General features: G+C 55.8%; 1 protein-coding gene across 1 annotated transcript; it reads left to right on the top strand.

Moving 5' to 3' along the window:
• The first annotated feature begins 3,671 nt into the window (after positions 1-3,671).
• On the top strand, positions 3,672-11,701 carry LOC122474550 (histo-blood group ABO system transferase-like). The gene is given in 7 exon segments (XM_043565477.1): positions 3,672-3,744; positions 4,325-4,378; positions 5,867-5,914; positions 6,806-7,753; positions 8,240-8,374; positions 10,909-11,233; positions 11,235-11,701. Coding segments are annotated over 4 exon segments (1,107 nt in total). The 5' UTR covers positions 3,672-3,744; positions 4,325-4,378; positions 5,867-5,914; positions 6,806-7,469; the 3' UTR covers positions 11,598-11,701.
• The last annotated feature ends 5,153 nt before the right edge of the window (positions 11,702-16,854 follow it).

Below are 16,854 nucleotides of genomic sequence, written 5' to 3'. Positions count from 1 at the left end.
GATGCGGAGCTCGAGCCCACAAACCGTGGGATCATGACCTGAGCGGAAGTCAGCTGCTTAACTGACTGAGCCTCCCAGGCGCCCCCTTCTGTAAAAATATGTTAACAGCATCTATGCAATAAACCCCACGTAAGGTGTGCAGCTTAGTCGTAACCCACCGGACACCTGCAGGACAGTTGCTCTGGTCTCCCTGCTCACCTGCCCCCCAGGCCCGGGGTCCTGTGCTGTGTTAGTTGGCCTCAGGCCACAGGGACCAAGGTTCTACCTGCTCTGGGACTCTTGAGGCCCAGGGACTCTGCCCTTGGTCTCCATACCCCTGAGGCTGCAAGGACGTCGGGCCCACAACTGACCCCGTGCAAACCTGAAGACTGAGTTCAGATCTTTCGAGAAAACTGGCAAATAATCCCCATTCTTAGATTCCCCGTTCATTCGTTCAACCAATATTTTAAAATATTGTCTTAAGTTTATTTATTTATTTTTGAGAGAGAAAGAGGGAGGGAGAGATTGCAGCAAGATTCTCGCACAGAGTCTTGACCCCGAGGCTTTTCTTTCTGGAAGCAATGTTATTCGAGCAGGCACCGCTCAGTTGGGTTCTTACCGGAAGAACTGAGCCTACTGCTGTGGGAGGTAGTTTTTTATGTATGTTTTCACTTCTTTGCCTCCCATATATGGTAACACGCAAACTTGCAGTCTGATTAAGTGGTCTCATGTTAAAAGGTCGTGAGATATGTTGTCACTTAAGTGGAGCCAGTTGCCTTGAGGTTTTTTTTTCTTTCCTTAGGGAGGGGACCCGACCACAAGAGAGACTCCCAAACAGGTTCTGTGCTGACAGCACAGCCCAACGTGGGGCTCGAACTCATGGCCTGAGCCGAAGCCGGACGAATAACTGACTGAGCCACCCAGGCCCCCCTGATGGCTCTTGTTTTTAACGGTTTTATCGAAGTATCATTTATATACCGTAGCATTCGCTTAGTCACTTTACAGAGTTTGTAATAGATTTTGGAACTTTCCTCAGAATTCCCTGGTGTCCATTTGCAATCCCTCCCTGTTCCAGTGTGGCCCCACCCACCTCAGGCAACCACTTTGTTTCTATAGCCTTACCTTTTATGGGATTTTCATATAAATAGAGCCTAACAGGGGCCCCTGGGTGGCTCAGTCGGTTGGGCTGGGCGGCTGACTTTGGCTCCGGTCACCATCTCACAGCTCATGAGTTCGAGCCCCGCGTCGGGCTCTGTGCTCACAGCTCAGAGCCTGGAGCCTGCTTCCGATTCTGTGTCTCCCTCTCTTTTCTGCCCTCCCCCTACTCACACTCTGTCTCTCTCTCCTTCAAAAATAAATAAACGTTAAAAAAAATTTAAACAGAGCCTAATAACATCCTAATAACCTGTGATCTCTTGCATCGGACTCCTTTCTCTTGGAATGAATGTTTTAAGGCTCGTCCACCTCGGAGCGTGTATCATTTATTTTTTTTTTTTGCTGAGTCATTCCAGTGTATGGATGTACCCACTCATCTGTGGATGGACATTCCGCGAGAGTACAAAAAGTGGTACAGACCACTTTGTAGTTTTGTGGACAACGCTGTAGTGCACACCGCGTTCACGTCTTTGTGTGGACCTGTGTTTGCGTTTCCCCCCCGGGTGGTTACCTTGCAGAGGGATCGCCAGGTCGTATGGTAAATATATGTTTAACATTTTAAGAATACTACCAAACTCTCTTCCAAAGTGGTTCCGCCATTCTGCGTCCCCATCAGCGGGGTACAAGGGTTTCCGTCTCTCCATATCCTCGCTTGTTCTTGCCACACGTGTCGGTGGAAAGGGGTGTCTCCCAGTGGTATTGGTTTGCGTCACCTAATGACTAATGACGTTGATGGAGCACCTTTCCATGCACTTATCAGCCGTTCAGATGTCTTTGGTGAAAAGTCGGTAAAAAATATTTGCCTTTTAAGAAATTGGAGTGTTCATTTTCTTCGTTGTGTATGAAGAGTTCCTTAATTTGGGATGCCTGGTCCTTATGTATGGTTTGCAAATATTTTTTCCTCGTTCATGGCTTGTCTCTTCACTTTCTTAAGGGTGTTTTTGAATGCCAAAGTTTTAATTCTAGGGAAGCCACCTCACGTTTTTTCTTTTATCGTTGGTGCTTTTGGTGTCCTACGTGAGAAATCTCTGCTTGACCCGTGCTGCAAAGATGTAGTCCTGGGTTTGCTTCTAACGTTTGCCAGTTCGTGCCTTTCAAGGATGTGTGCATCTTATCCAGGCCATCTCAGTTGTTGGTAAACAGTTGTCAGTAGCGTTCCCTTCAGATCTTAATCTCTGTAGTACTCTGGCCTTGGTGCCTCCTCTCCTGTTCCTGATTTTATCGTCATTTGTGTCTCCTCCCCACCCCCAATGAAATGCTTGGTTTCATTGTTTTTTCCCCTTTCTGTTTTCTATTTAATTGATTTCCACCCTAATCTCTATTATTTCCTCCCTTTGCTCACTTTGGGTGTAATTTGTTCTTCTTTTTCTTCTTGTAGTTTCTTTTCTCTTTAGACATTTTTGGGGGGGGTGCAGATGAGCAAGGGCTGGGGCAGGGGAGAGAATCCCACAAGGGGCAGAGAGAGAGAGAAAAGGTGGGCTCACCCAAAGTGGGGCTTGAGCTCACAAACTGTGAGATCGTGGCCCGAGCCAAAGTTGGACGCTCAACTGACTGAGCCGCCCAGGTGCCCTCTCTTAAAGTGAGAACTTCAGTACCGACCTGAGGTTTTTTCTTTTCTTACCTAGGCATTTACAGCTATACATTTCCCTCGAAACACAGCTTTGGCTGCATCCCGTAAAGTTTGGCATGTTTTGCTTTCCTTCTCATTCAGCTCAGAAAATACTTCAATTTTTCTCTTTGACCCATGGGTTACTCAGATGCGTACTGTTGCCTTTTCACGTGTTTGGGGGGTTCCCAATGTGCCTTGGTCATTGCCCTTGGAATCTCACTCCCCTGTGGTCAGAGTGCATGCTCTGTACGACAGCGGTCCTCTTAAATTTGCAGTGACTTTTTTTAGACCCCAGCACATGGTGTCTCTTGCAGGAGGTTTCGTGCACCCAGAGGAGAGCATGTGTTTTGCTATTGCCCGGCTGAGCGTTGTGCGGTGTGATCAGTCAGATCTCATTGGTGTGCGGTGTTCAGCGCTGTCTGCCGATGTTCCAATTATCCCATCCATTACTGACAGCAAAGTAGGACTTCAAAATCTCCAACTTAATTGTCGAGTTGACCATTTCTTCTTCAGTTGTGTCCACTTTTTGCCTCGCATATTTTGGGGCTAGGTTGCAGGTGTACATGAATCTTCAGCATGGTCCTCTGTGCTCATTTCAGCGCGGCCATGTCAGCTTCCCTCCAAGGAGAGTGGGTGCTCGGTGGAAAGAGGCCACAGGGAGGCCTGTGTAACTGGGGATCGGAGGGGACCCTTGGGCAGAGTGCCGGGAGGAAAGAACCGACCTCCTACCCTCCTGTCTGTGAGTGAGAAAGGAGAAGCCAGTCTTGGAGAGGCTCCTTCAGACGCTGCCTGTCACAACGCTCAAACCACCTGCTGGTGGGAGGCGGCCGCCATGGGAGCTGATCTGAATCACATGGGTGGGGGGGGGGGAGAAGTGGGCAGTTTGGGAGGAGCAGAGTGGGGTGATCGGGGTCCCACTGCTGTTTTCCAGGGAAACCAAAATGCTGCTCACTTTGTACTGTGATCTTCCTCCTGATAACACTCGTCTGGGTCCTCTTGGGGTAAGGAACGTGTGCACCGTCCAGGCCTTCCAGGCAGCAACAACAGCGGTCGGCTGCTTGTAGGGTGCCGGGCTGCTCCCCACCCCAGCACCAGCATGGTCATCGCAGGGCTGATGAGCTGTCCCTCCACACACACCCTCCCGTTGGACCCCACCTTGTGTGGGAGCTGTCTTCCCCCAGCTCCTGAGCGAGGAGCCATGTGGCCGGGCAGTGGCTGGGCAGTGGGGAAGGCGCAGGGGAGCTGAGTGTTAGCTTCCAGATGGAGATGGTCTCCGGACAATGGAGTAAAGGCCCGCGGCTGCTTTCCCGTGGCTGTGCTGTCTGTGCATGGGGACCCTCTCTGGCTGCCCCGGGAGCTCACGCAGAAGCACTGTCTTCAGTGACTGCCCTCCTGCTGCCCCCTTGGGTGTCACCCATGCTTTGGGTGACAATTGCTCCCAGCCCCGCCCAAGCCCTGCAGCTGTGCCGGGGGCTCTGGGCTCCCCGCGTGGGCTCCAGCTCCTGCTTTGCATGGGGATGGGTGAACAGCCAACCCACGTGCACCCTCCTCAACAGAGGCCTCTGGTGGCTCTTTCCACAGGGCCGGTTTCCTGAACCTGAGGAACTTGAGGCTGGGGAGGCAGGTAGGGGCCAGGTGAGTGGAGTGGAGGCAGGGTCACATTGCCCAACAGCCTCGGGGACTGGCTGTGTGCTGGGAGGGCAGAGATGGCTGCTGCCCCCACCCCTCAGGCTGATGCACCCGTGATCTGGGCTTCACCCTCTGCCCCCTCCGCTCTGCCCAGAGCAGCCAGGTCATTTCCGGGGCCTTGGTGGGTCACCTGGGCAGGACTAACACCCACCCCACCCCGGGTCTGGCTTCAACCTGTTGGACACTTGGGTGTCCCCACAGTGACCCCCTGCTCCTGCTCTCAAGTCCCTGATTCAGTGAAAGGCCTCACCTCCCCCCACCCAGCCCAAGGTGGAAGCCTGGGCATCATCCTTGCCCCTCCCCCACCCCCACCCGCGCCCCACTCAGAGCAGAAGTGCCGGTCAGTATCTCTCAGTTCACGCTCTTCTCTCTGCTCCCCCCGTCCTGCTCTGGGTGAGGCTCCCCCATCTTTCTGGCAGCCTCCGTGCCATCTCCCCATCCTCCTGCACACGGACCCACTCTCCTCCGTTAGCCAGAGTGATCTTTCCGGAACATATGCATGAGCCCCTCTGTGGTTGGCTCCCTGCCTGCCCGTCCTCTCCAGCCTCACCTCTCCCATGGTGAACCCCACCTCTGCGGTCCACCCGGGGGTCTGTGGTTGCCTGGCACGTGTCATGACTGTGAGGCTTTGCACGTGCTATGTCGTCTGCCCGGACCGCTCTTCTGTCTGTCCCCTGCTGTGCGTCTGGCTTTTCCCCCTTGTAGCAGCCATCTGCTACTGGGTCACAAAATAAGACCATCACAACCACTGAGCCCACATCTCGCCAGATCCTGGGGTTGACTGGGCTCAGCTGGGCAGTGTGGGCCCAGGTGTGTCAGGTGAGTGTAGACCGACGGTGGCTGGGACAGGGGCGGCTTGAAGGCCCCTCACATTTGCAGGGTTGATGCTGGCTCCCGCCTGAGACGGCACCCAGGGCTCGGCCTGGGCTCCTTCCCGGGTCATTCGGAGGTTCCCCGATCTGTGTCTCCCAGTCAGACTGTTCCCCCTGAGCACGTGGCTTCAGAAGACCCACAGCCCCAGCACAGCTGTTCTGCATTTGTCGGGTCCTTGAGACCAAGGCTGCTGTGTGCAGGGCCCAGGGAAGGACCCCCTGATGGGAGGGGACTCGGGATGCCCACATGGTCTGAAACCACCAGCTGCTCAGTCTCCTTCACTCAGAAGCATGAGGTGAAGGCGGGGGTCTGTGGCTGAGCAGAGGCCAAACCTGCCCCCGTGGGGGTCTGACGTCACGTCTGGGGACACGCGGGGACATGGGCCGGCGCCAGGCCCACTGCCCACAGTGACAGCTGTTCTGGCCACTTTCAGACGGACGCCATCTTCATACCCGAGGCCACCACTGTCCCCCCCCCCCTCCTGGGCCCCCAGCCACCATCTATGAACCTGAGCCCTGAACTCTCCCGGCAAAGCCCCCACTCTGTGTTCTCATTCCGCAGCGAGGTGGGTGGAGAGCTGGATGGCCCGCAAGCAGTGACACTGTCCAGGTAGGACGTCTTCCCTGGGTGCCTCTGCCCCCTTCACCTGCTGCACAGCCCCAGGGGAGAGGCGAGAGTGCCTAGACAGGCTCTCTCCTGCACCTCACATGGGGAGCACCACTCTCCTCCCCAAGTCCTGGGTCAGACTTGGCCCTTCCCTTGAAGCCATGGAAAGATCCAGGGGTAGCTGGCGGTTTGGGTTTGACCAGCTGCCTGGAATTTGGCTCTTAAAGAGGGTCACCAACTGGCCTGCTTTGTCTGGGCTCAGAGGGGTTCCTGGGAAGAGGGTCTTCGGAGGGGATGAGACTGGGAAGGTCTCAGGCAGTCTCGTGAACTGCTGTCCGATGATTTTTTTGTTTTAATTTTTTTTAATGTTTATTTTTTTAAAGAGAGAGAGCACAAGCAAGGGAGGGGCAGGGAGAGGGAGACAGAATCTGAACCAGGCTCCAGAGTCCGAGCTGTCAGCACAGAGCCCGAAGCAGGGCTTGAACTCATGAACAGCGAGATCATGACCTGAGCCGAAGTTGGATGCTTAACCGACTGAGCCACCCAGGTGCCCTTGGTGCCCAACTTTCTAAAAAAATTTTTTAACGTTTATTTATATTTGAGAGAGAGAGAAGGACAGAGTGCAAGCAGGGGAGGGGCAGAGACAGAAGGAGACACAGAATCCGAAGCAGGCTCCAGACTCTGAGCTGTCAGCACAGAGCCCGATGCAGGGCTCGAACCCACGGACCGTGAGATCATGACTGGAGCCGAAGTCGGTAGCTCAACTGACTGAGCCACTCAGGCGCCCCTCTCGTGCCCAACTTTAAAAAACAAAACAAAAAAACCCAAAAAAGAAAAAACTTTTAACCATGCAAATATATATGCCCTGAAATTTACCTTCTTGACCATTTGTAGGTGGCATTAGGTGTATCACCGTGTTGTGCAACCATCACCCCCGTCTATCTCCAGAACTTTCTCATCTTCCCAGACTGAAACTCTGCCCCCATCCCCCTGCCACCAGCCCCTGGTGCCCCATTCAGCTTCCTGTCTCCATGAACTTGATTTCTCTGGTCCCTTCTGTAAGTGGGGTCACAGCGTGTTTGCCCTGTTGTCGCTGGCTTATTTCACTCTGCACGGTGTCCGACGTCCGCGGGTTCACCCATGGGGTGGTTTGTTGCAGACTTTCCTGCCTTTTCAAAGCCGACGCCTGCTTTTAAATGCCACCCAGGAAATGCAAAGTGCAGTCATTATGGACAATGCCAGACGGCCCACTGGCTAAGTTTTCCTCGGGCTCCACGACACTTTAGTCTGGGGCAGGACCGCTGCGCACACATTTTCCCAGACCGCACGCCGCTGTCGGGGCTGGGCACGGGTGTCCCTCTCTGCAGACAGGAAGCCTGGGCCCCGGGAGCTTAGAGACCTGCTCCGTCACCCAGCCGGGGAGGCAGTGTCAGGTCCAGGTAGACCGTCTGTGTGTCTGACTGCCGTTCCCTTGGCCCAGCTACTTCCTTGGGTGAAATACCTGGGACACTCGCCACTTCCAGCCCCTCCCGCCACGGTGAGATCTCTCCCTGAGGTTATGAGGGAGGGAATGCACCCCAAGGTCTCCACCCCCAGTTTCGACACAGTGAAACCGAGCCACAGAGGCTCCGCCCTCCTTCAGGCCCTGGGATTGTGTCCAGGAAGTGCCCGGTACAGCCCCCCAGGGTCGCTCCTCCTGGGGGGGACTCAAAACCTCAGTCACCTGCGGCAGCTTGCCAGCCCCACTGACTGCGGATGTCCATGCCATCTTCCTGCAGACTCCCATTGTGCTGTGTTTTTTTTCAGTATGGTTTACCCCCAGCCCAAGGTGCTAACACCCTCGTGAGTAAACTTGCTGAACCCACCCCACCTCCCGCCCTGAAATTCACCATATACACTAAAAGGTGGTTTCACTGAAAACTCGGCGGGAACTTGCTTCGGCAGCTTCTGAGTCTGAATTTGGAGCCCACCAATTATTCTCCGTCCTTTCTCTCTCCACCAAAGAATGCCCAAGGGGCGCTTTCTCCTTCCCGGAGGACGGCCCCCACCCCTCACGGTCAAATCCCAGCTCCCACGCTGAGGTCCAGCAGGGTCCAGTGTTCGCTAAGGGCTGCGAGTGATTTGCACGAGTCTGAGTTTGTGATTTCCATGCCATTTGTTTCTTGCACATGTGAAGGCCTTCTGGAAGGAGGGTCAGCCCTGTGGGTCCCTGATGGGGTGGAGGCTGGGTGGGTGGGGTGGGGTCCCGGGTGGGGGTGGTGATGCACCAGGGCCCTCCGTGTGTTCACTGTCATGCTACTGACACCGGGTGGCTCTCTTGTGCCGCAGTAGGAAAGATGTCCTTGTCCTCACCCCTTGGCTGGCCCCCATCATCTGGGAAGGGACCTTCAACATTGACATCCTGAATGAGCAGTTCCGGCTCCGGAACACCACCATCGGACTAACGGTGTTTGCAATCAAAAAGTAAGTAGGTGACAGGGCGCCTGGGCAGCCCAGTCGGTTCAGCGTCCGAATTCAGCTCAGGTCAGAATCTCGCGGTCCGCGAGTTCGAGCCCGACCACATCGGGCTCTGTGCCGACAGTTCAGAGCCTGGAGCCTGCTTGGGATTCGGTGTCTCCGTCTCTCTCTCTGCCCCTCCTCTGCTCATGCTCTGTCTCTCTCTGTGTCTCAAAAATAAATAAACATTAAAAAAAAAAGTAAGTAGATGAGATGACAGAGGGTGGGGACTGGGATGCAGGAGAGACCGAGGACATCAGGTCTGGCTGTGTGTTCAGCACACGGCTGGTGGGGACCCAGCCTGTCCTCCTAGGGGTTAATGTGAAAGTCCACATGTTCAGCAGTCTTCCCGGGCTCAGTGAGTGGACACCACCTGGCTCCCTTTCCGAAGGCTGCACGTCACCAAGGAAGGCAGCTCCAGACCCACCAATGACCCCAGGTTGCTCCTCTGCTGAGTCAAGGAAGGAGCAGAGCACCCCAACATCCAGGCGGCAGGGGAGCCCTCCTCCGGCCACAGTAGCAGAAGGGAGGAGGCTGTGTGCTTCCTTGGACGGGTAGGAAGCCAGTGCCTGTGGAGCTGGGCTCCTGTGTGCTCCCGTATAGGGTGACGGTCATGGAGGGGGGACAGCCAGGTCAGGCACAGCACTCGGTGCCAGACCCCAGGCTCCTGTGAGGGAGCTGAGCAGTGAGGCCCTGGGACTCCAGGGACAGGTGACTTCCGCAGAATGAGCTGGGCAGCCGCAGGTAAGTGGCGTGGTCTCTCTGAGCCTCTGGAAAGTAGGGCTGACGACAGCATCCTCTCTCGGGATCGCCATGGGGGAAGTGAAAGCTCGTAGGTGCTGGGCCCGCGTGTGGACAGGTGGGGCTTCCTCCCTCCGCAGAGCTCACCCGAGACCCCAGAGGATGGCCCTGAGGCCTTTGCAACCCCTTTCCCAGGTCTTGGCCCCAAGTGCAGGGAGTAAGAAGGGTACAGGGTCGCCTCAGAATCCTACTCCAGTCCCTGAGACAAGTGGCTGAAATCACCAACCAGAAGCTTCACTGCCCAGGCTCCTCGGCCAGTGCCAGTAGCTGCCTGCTGCGCGTGCGCTGGCTGTCCGCGTGTGTCCCCTCTGGGCTCCGAGTGCAGTCCCCAGTGGGGTGGGCAGGTGGTGGACATGTCCTTAGACGAAACCAGACTCCCCGAGTCGAGCTGTGAACCCACGATCACATCGGCTGGGTCTGGACTTGCCCCTGGTGACCTGACTGGTGGCTGGGTAGGGGTGTGTGTGTGTGTGTGTGTGTGTGTGTGTGTGTGCATGTCCCCTATTGACACGGAGTGCCCACCTTCCCTGTGGGAGGGGTTTCTGGGCCAGGCACCAGGAAGTAGCCTTAGGGCCTGCTCAAAAAACTGTCACCGAGGGGCTCACCGCACTTGCCCGATGATGGGGGAGCTGCTGTGTGCAGGGGGGGGAGCAGCCAGCCCCCTCGAAGAGGGACCAGCCATGGGAGGCGGTTGGAGAAGACTTCCAACCTCTTGGGGTTGGGGAAATACAGACCTGGACCCGGAAGCTTACACGCTCGGGTTCAGTGCTGGGGCCCGAGCAAGCCCCCTCTTCCTCCAGGGGCCCTCTTTCGCCTCCCCTGGCCACATGCTGGGCCTGAGTCCTGATCTGGGGAGATGGGGGGGTGACCCCTCCCCGGAATACCCGCCAGTGACTGAGGGCCCAGTAGCCTTCAAGGGAGGGCTCTGCAGGGGCAGACACAGTCCTGGGGGGCCAGGGACCGACCACTGAGCCAAGAGGGGCAGGTGGCCGGCCCTGCAGGTTCTGCGAAGTCTGCGAGGCCACGTTGACCAGAGCTGTGCCCGAAGGGTCTCGACTCCCTCACAGCAGGTGGGAACCTGCAGGGGACTTGCCAGGGGCGGGTCCTGCGGGTAGAGGGGGTCTGCCAGGGGAGCTCGGCACGGGGGTGCGCTGCTGGCTCCAGCATGCTGACTCGTGGCTGCACGGGTTTCCAGCCTCCTCCACCTCAGGCTCGCTCCCCTTTGTAAGATGGGGCGCTGATGGTCCCCCATCCCCTGGGGCAGAGGTTAGGCAGGCGCCGCGGGCACACTCGCCCAGGACAGGCCAGGCCAGCGGCTGTTCCTTTTTTTTTTTTTTTTTTTTTTTTTTTTTTTAATTTTTTTTAACATTTATTAATTTTTGAGACAGAGAGAGACAGAGCATGTACAGGGATGGGGCAGAGAGAGAGGGAGACACAGAATCCGAAACAGGTTCCAGGCTCTGAGTGGTCAGCACAGAGCCCGACGTGGGGCTCGAACTCACAAACTGTGAGATCATGACCTGAGCCGAAGTCGGACGCTTAACCGACCAAGCCACCCAGGTACCCCCAGCGGCTGTTCCTTAAGCAGCCCAGGGTCTGCCTCCTCGGTAAGGCGCACAGGTCCATGGCCCCCGTCTTTGGGCTCCTGCCGCCAGCCTCTGGCAGCGACCCTCCTCCCGCCCTGTCCCCTGTCCCTGCAGATACGTGGCCTTCCTGGAGCTGTTCCTGCAGACGGCGGAGAAGCACTTCATGGTGGGACACAGGGTCACCTACTACGTGTTCACCGACCGGCCGGGGGATGTGCCCCGCGTGCCCCTCGGGGAAGGGAGGCAGGTGGTGGTCCTGGAGGTCCGGAACTACTCGCGCTGGCAGGACGTGTCCATGCACCGCATGGAGATGATCAGCAACTTCTCCCGGCGGCGCTTCCTCCGCGAGGTGGACTATCTGGTGTGCGCGGACGTGGACATGAGGTTCCGCGACCACGTGGGCGTGGAGATCCTGTCCCCGCTCTTCGGCACCCTGCATCCCCGGCTTCTACGGGGCGGCCCGCGAGGCCTTCACCTACGAGCGCCGGCCACAGTCCCAGGCGCACGTCCCCAGGGACGAGGGCGAGTTTTACTACGCGGGAGGCTTTTTCGGGGGGTCGGTGGCCGAGGTTCTGCGGCTCACGTCGGCCTGTCACCAGGCCACGGTGGTCGACCGGGCCCACGGCATCGAGGCCGTGAGGCACGACGAGAGCCACCTGAACAGGTACCTGCTGGACCACAAGCCCACCAAGGTGCTGTCCCCCGAGTACCTGTGGGACGAACAACTGCTGGGCTGGCCCGCCGTCGTGAAGAAGCTGAGGTATGTGACCGTGCCCAAGAGTCACCGGGTCATCCGGGACTGATGACGGGCTGGCCTAGTGTCCGTCAGGGGTGCCACCCTGACCCCAGCCGTCAGAGCGGATGGGCTGTCGCCGCTCCCTTTCTCTGTCCGGTCGGGGGACATCGCCGAGGCCCGGCGCCGCCCGCATCGGGCACAGGCACAGTTAGGGCTCACCGGGGGCCTGCCGGGGGGTGCAGCTCCAGCAAGACCCCTTGCTCTTCGGGTTCCTGGTCAGAGTTGAAATGTCGCTTGCAGCCGCGGGCAGGACGTGAAGGTGAGGCCGGATCAGGACCCCCTTGGCTGGCGCCTGGCTTCCCGGCAGCCTGGGGCACAGCCCGCCGCCCGCTGGGGCAGGACAGCCCCCCCCACCCCCTGACCTCCCTCAGGTCACTGCGGTGTTGTGGGTGTTGCACTTGCCCTGTCACTGCCACTAAAATGTTTCTGGCGGATGACGAGAATTGCGGGTTGTCCCGCAAACCTGCCTTGTGCGCATCCTCGAGGCCCCGGCCAGGGTGAGTGCTGCAGTTTCTCCGCCTTGCGTCTCCCTTCTCACATCAAGGACAGGGCGGTCCGCGTTGCCACTGCTATAGGTACATTCACTGTTCTGCAACTGTCCCCTCCGTCCATCTTCACGACTTTTTCGTCACCCCAAACTCTGGGTCTGCCCACTAGACCCTAACCCTCCCACACCCATCCCCCTCCCCAGGCCCGGCACCCACTGCTCCTCCCACCCCTCTGAATCTGACTGTTCTCGGTCCGTCATGAGCGGGGTCCTCCAATATCGGTCCTTTAGGGACTGGCTTATTTCACGTAGCACAGTGGCCTCAAGGTCTGTCTCCGTGAGCCTGGACCTGACCCACTTTTCCCCCAGAGGAGTTGCTCAGCTCTGTCTTGTCTAACCTGAGCCTCCTCAGTCCCCTGTGCTCCCCTCATCTTCCTCCTCAGCCTGAAGGACCCCGGGGCCCCGTCCCTTGGGCCTCACCGATCCCACCCCATCTGAACCGAACTGTTCAGTCCAGATGCCAGACACACACCCCTGGGGGCCTCGGGCCTCCCCTGCCCACCCGTCCGTGTCAGGTATCTGCTCCGCCCGCAGGTGCCCCCATGTCAGGAGAGAGACACCAGGTCCAGACCCTTGGTGTCATCTGTGACTTCTTGCTGGCCACCAACTCTCCCAGTGGTGAGGTGGCTACTGGAGGGCACTAAATGTTCAAAACATTTCAAGGCATATGTTAGTCTCGGCTGCCTAAGGCAATGGCTGAACCGAGCAGAACGACTGGAAGAAAGGCCGAGTGGTGAGGAGCTTTAGGGAATAAGGACCTAGAACCTCTGGCCCATTATTCCTGAGCCTCTAGGACGCTTGCGTGCATGGGCCGGGTGCATGTTCAGGAAAGACCTGAGAAGGGCCCCGGCTCTCCCCTCTGGTGACTGTCAGACTCTGCAATTAGGAAGTAAAGGTCAAGGCAGAGTTGTAAACAGCCTGGGTGGTGTGGAAGTTGTATCCTGATCTTTGCAGACCATCTCCTCCCCATCTGTAAAGACTGGAGGTTGTTTTCTTCTTTGGGGGTTGGGCGGTGGTTCCGGGTGTTTAAGGCAATGTCTGCCCAATGAGCACTACATTCACAGAACAGACACTTCGGTGACCACACACGACAAGGAATACAGATTTTACACAATTAGTTCAGAAAAGTCACTACAGTAGCAACTACTGCGAGCTGTGCCAGGAAACCCTGGAGGGGAAGACTGATATTTGAGTTGTACATTATACTATTCAAAATGTCAATTTTCAACAAAAAACATTTAAAAATTTTTTAATGTTTATTTGAGAGACAGAGAGACAGAGACAGAGACAGAGTGCAAGTAGGGAGGGGCAGAGAGAGAGGGAGACACAGAATCCAAAGCAGGCTCCAGGCTCCAGCTGTCAGCACAGAGCCCGACGTGGGGCCCAAACGCACAAACCATGAGATCATGACCTGAGCTGAAGTCAGACACTTAACCGACTGAGCCACCCAGATGCCTCCCCCAAAACACTTTTTACAAAAAGTTTATTTATTTATTTTGAGAGAGAGAAAGAATGAATGGGGGGCAGAGATAGAGGGGGACAGAGGATCCTACGTGGGCTCTGTGCTGACGGCAGAGAGCCTGATGCGGGGCCAAAACTCACAAATCATGAGATCGTGACCTGAGCTGAAGTCGGATGCTTAACCAACTGAGCCACCCGGGCACCCCAACTAAAAAACACTTTTGAGGTGTTCAAAGAAACAAGAACATGGACCCCGTAGACCGTTGAAAACAAAGCAATTGACGGAAACCGTTCCTGAGGAAGCTCATGCATTAGACTCTCTAGACTTACTTAAAACCAACTATTTCAAATATGCACAAATACCTAAAGGAAACCACCAGAACAGTATCCCCCAGGGAGAAGATAACAATGGTGAATGCATTAGGAAGTGTCCCCTCCTCTCTTTTTGAGGAATTTGGGGACAAGTCGTGTTAATTCTTTGTCAGATGGTTGGTAGAATTAACCAGCAGTGAATCCTGGCACTGAGATTTTCTTTGTTGGGAGGGTTTTGATTCCTGATTCAATCTCTTACTATAGGTCTATTCAGATTTATTATTTATTCTTGAGTTGCTTTTGGTAGTGTTTTTAGTTCTAGGAATTTATCGTTGTTTTTTTTTTTTTTAGAGAGAGAGAGAGAGAGAGAGAGAGACGGAGAAGTGGGGCTCACTGGAACTTGTGTTTTACCTGAAGTGGGGCTCGAGCTCACCTGATGTGGGACTTGAACACACAAATTGTGAGATCATGACCTGAGCCGAAGTCAGTCTTAATGAATGAGCCACCCAGGCGCCCAGAAATTTACCCATTTTATCTAGGCTGTCTGATGTGCTGGTGGAAAACTCTTTGTGGTATCGTCTTATAATCCTCTTTATTTCTGTAAGGTTGGTAGTGATGTCTCCATGTTCATTCCTGATTTTAACAATTTGAATCTACTTCCCCCCCAACCCCGATCAGGCTAGGATGGGGCTACTATTATAAACAGCAAAGAGAAAAACCAGAAAATAACCAGTATTGGTGAGGATGTGGAGAAATCAGAACCCTCGTGCCCTGTTGGTGGGAAAGTAAAATCTGCCACCGCTCTGGAAAGCAGTGTGGTGTTTCCTCAAACATTAAAAATGGAACCGGCATATGATGCAGCCCTTCCACTTCTGGATACACATGCAAAGAATTGAAAGCAGGATTGTGAAGAGTTATTTGCACACCCAAGTTTGCAGCAGCACAATTCCCAGCAGCCAAGAGGCAGGAGCACCCCCAGTGTCCACCTCCACCAGTGAGTGATGGACGAACAAAATGTGGTAGGAACGTGCATTGGTACATCACCCAGCTTTCAGCGGGAAGGAATTGCTGACACCTGCCATGTGGGTGAACCTTGAGGACAGGATGCGAAGTGAACTAAGCAAGTCACGAAAACACAAACGTTGCATGGTTCCACTTCTATGAGATGAGGTATGTAGGGTGGTCAGCCTCACAGAAGCAGAAGGAGCAGGGTGGTTTTGGGGAGCTGGGCAGGAGAGGGAGACCGGGAGTTGTCCCCTGAATACGCACCGTGATACTGTGCTTCACGGTAAATATATATTTGGTCTTCGCCCCTGTTTGTGGCACAGATTTCCCCAATTTCCTGAGTGATGAAAACCGTGACACTGCCTTTTGCTGTGTTCATGGGTGGCTTTTGGACTCTACCTGAGGGGGGAGGCTGGCTGCTGGGGGAGCCAACCCTGGGATTAGATGGCTGGAAATTTCGATCCCCTCCCCCCACCTCTGGGGAGGGAGAGGGGCTGGAGACGGCGTTCAGTCCCCAGTGACCAGTGATCCAATCAATCGTGCCCGTGTAATGAAGCCTCCCCGAACGCCCATCCGACTGGTGAACACGTGGAGATAGCAGAGAGTGTGACATGCTCGGTTACTGTCACGGGGGCCCGATTGTTCATGGGCACTAGCTTCGAGGGTCCCAACAGACCAGGTTCGGCCACTCACCGCTGACAAAAGCCAAGGGCAGAGAGACACAGGAAAGGGTGGTGACTCAAGAAAGGATCCATTTTGGTGAGGCCGGCGCTGGGAAGACGGGGGCTGACATCTCAAGGTGCTGCAGACAGTCCTGGTGGTGGTTCTCTCTCTCTCTTTTTCTTTCTTTTTTTAATTTTTTTTAATGTTTATTTATTTTTGAGACAGGAGAGACAGAGTGTGAGCAGGGGAGGGGCAGAGAGAGGGAGACACAGAATCGGAAGCAGGATCCAGGCTCGGAGCTGTTAGTACAGAGCCTGATGCGGGGCTCGAACTCACAAGCTGCGAGATCATGACAGGTGCCCCCCCCCCCCTTGTGAAGTTTTATTTGTTTCCTAGGATTTTACATGAGGACAATCTAGGACAATGGTCATGGGTGCTTGAGGTGGACAGTGAAGGTCGGGTCGATCGCTGTCTTGGGGTCAATCCCGTGGGGTCTTGCTGACGTCAGGGACGTCCGTCCCTGTTGCTTGAGGGTTAGTTTGGCTGCCCTCAGGGTCTTTGGCTGGCGTTACGAGATGAGCTGGGAGGAAGGACCCGATCGGTCAGGAAGCACAGATGATGGGCAGAGAGCAGGGGGGCTCCGAGCCTCCGCTGCACCTTGCCCTGTGCTCCCCATCCCTTCCGCCCGGCTGGTCCCGAGTGCTGTCCTGTGTGACAAACGGGCGATCTAGGAGGTGACAGGCTTGTCTGAGTTCTCTGAGCCGCTCCAACATTATTCGAACCCGAGGGCAAGGTTGTGGGAACCTCCTCTCTATAACTTAGAGACGCGGGCGACCTCTCTGCCAGGCCGCTGAGGGACCCCTGAGTTGGCCGCACAGAGACTCCAGGGGCCACACACAACAAAGGAAACAGACCTCACGCGGCTCAGACAAGTCACAGCCACGGAAAGCAAACAGTAGCAGCTTCACAGAGCAGCAATGATGAGGCTCGGGGAGCGGGGGCTGCAGAACTGAACGGTGGGCGGGTCGCCAACCTTCGACTGGAGCCAAGCCCCGCCTCTGCAGGGCCGCGTCCTGGTGGCTGCCAGATGTTCCACCTGCTTCTCCGCGACTCCACGGCCGGCCGGACACAGCGACGTCACAACGTGGGTCAGAAACACAAACATCTCTGGGCATCCACCACCACCTGAACTATTGTCCATTTTTGTAACTTGAGGTGGGCAGAGAGACTGGGGGCAAGGCCTTGAAGAGGGTGGTTCCTGGCCCAGACTTTGTGT

This window comes from Prionailurus bengalensis, chromosome D4, assembly GCF_016509475.1.
Source record: "Prionailurus bengalensis isolate Pbe53 chromosome D4, Fcat_Pben_1.1_paternal_pri, whole genome shotgun sequence".
Taxonomy (NCBI): Eukaryota; Metazoa; Chordata; class Mammalia; order Carnivora; family Felidae; genus Prionailurus; species Prionailurus bengalensis.
The sequence above is the reverse complement of the archived record's forward strand: the minus strand, read 5'-3'. Positions and strand labels throughout refer to the sequence as shown.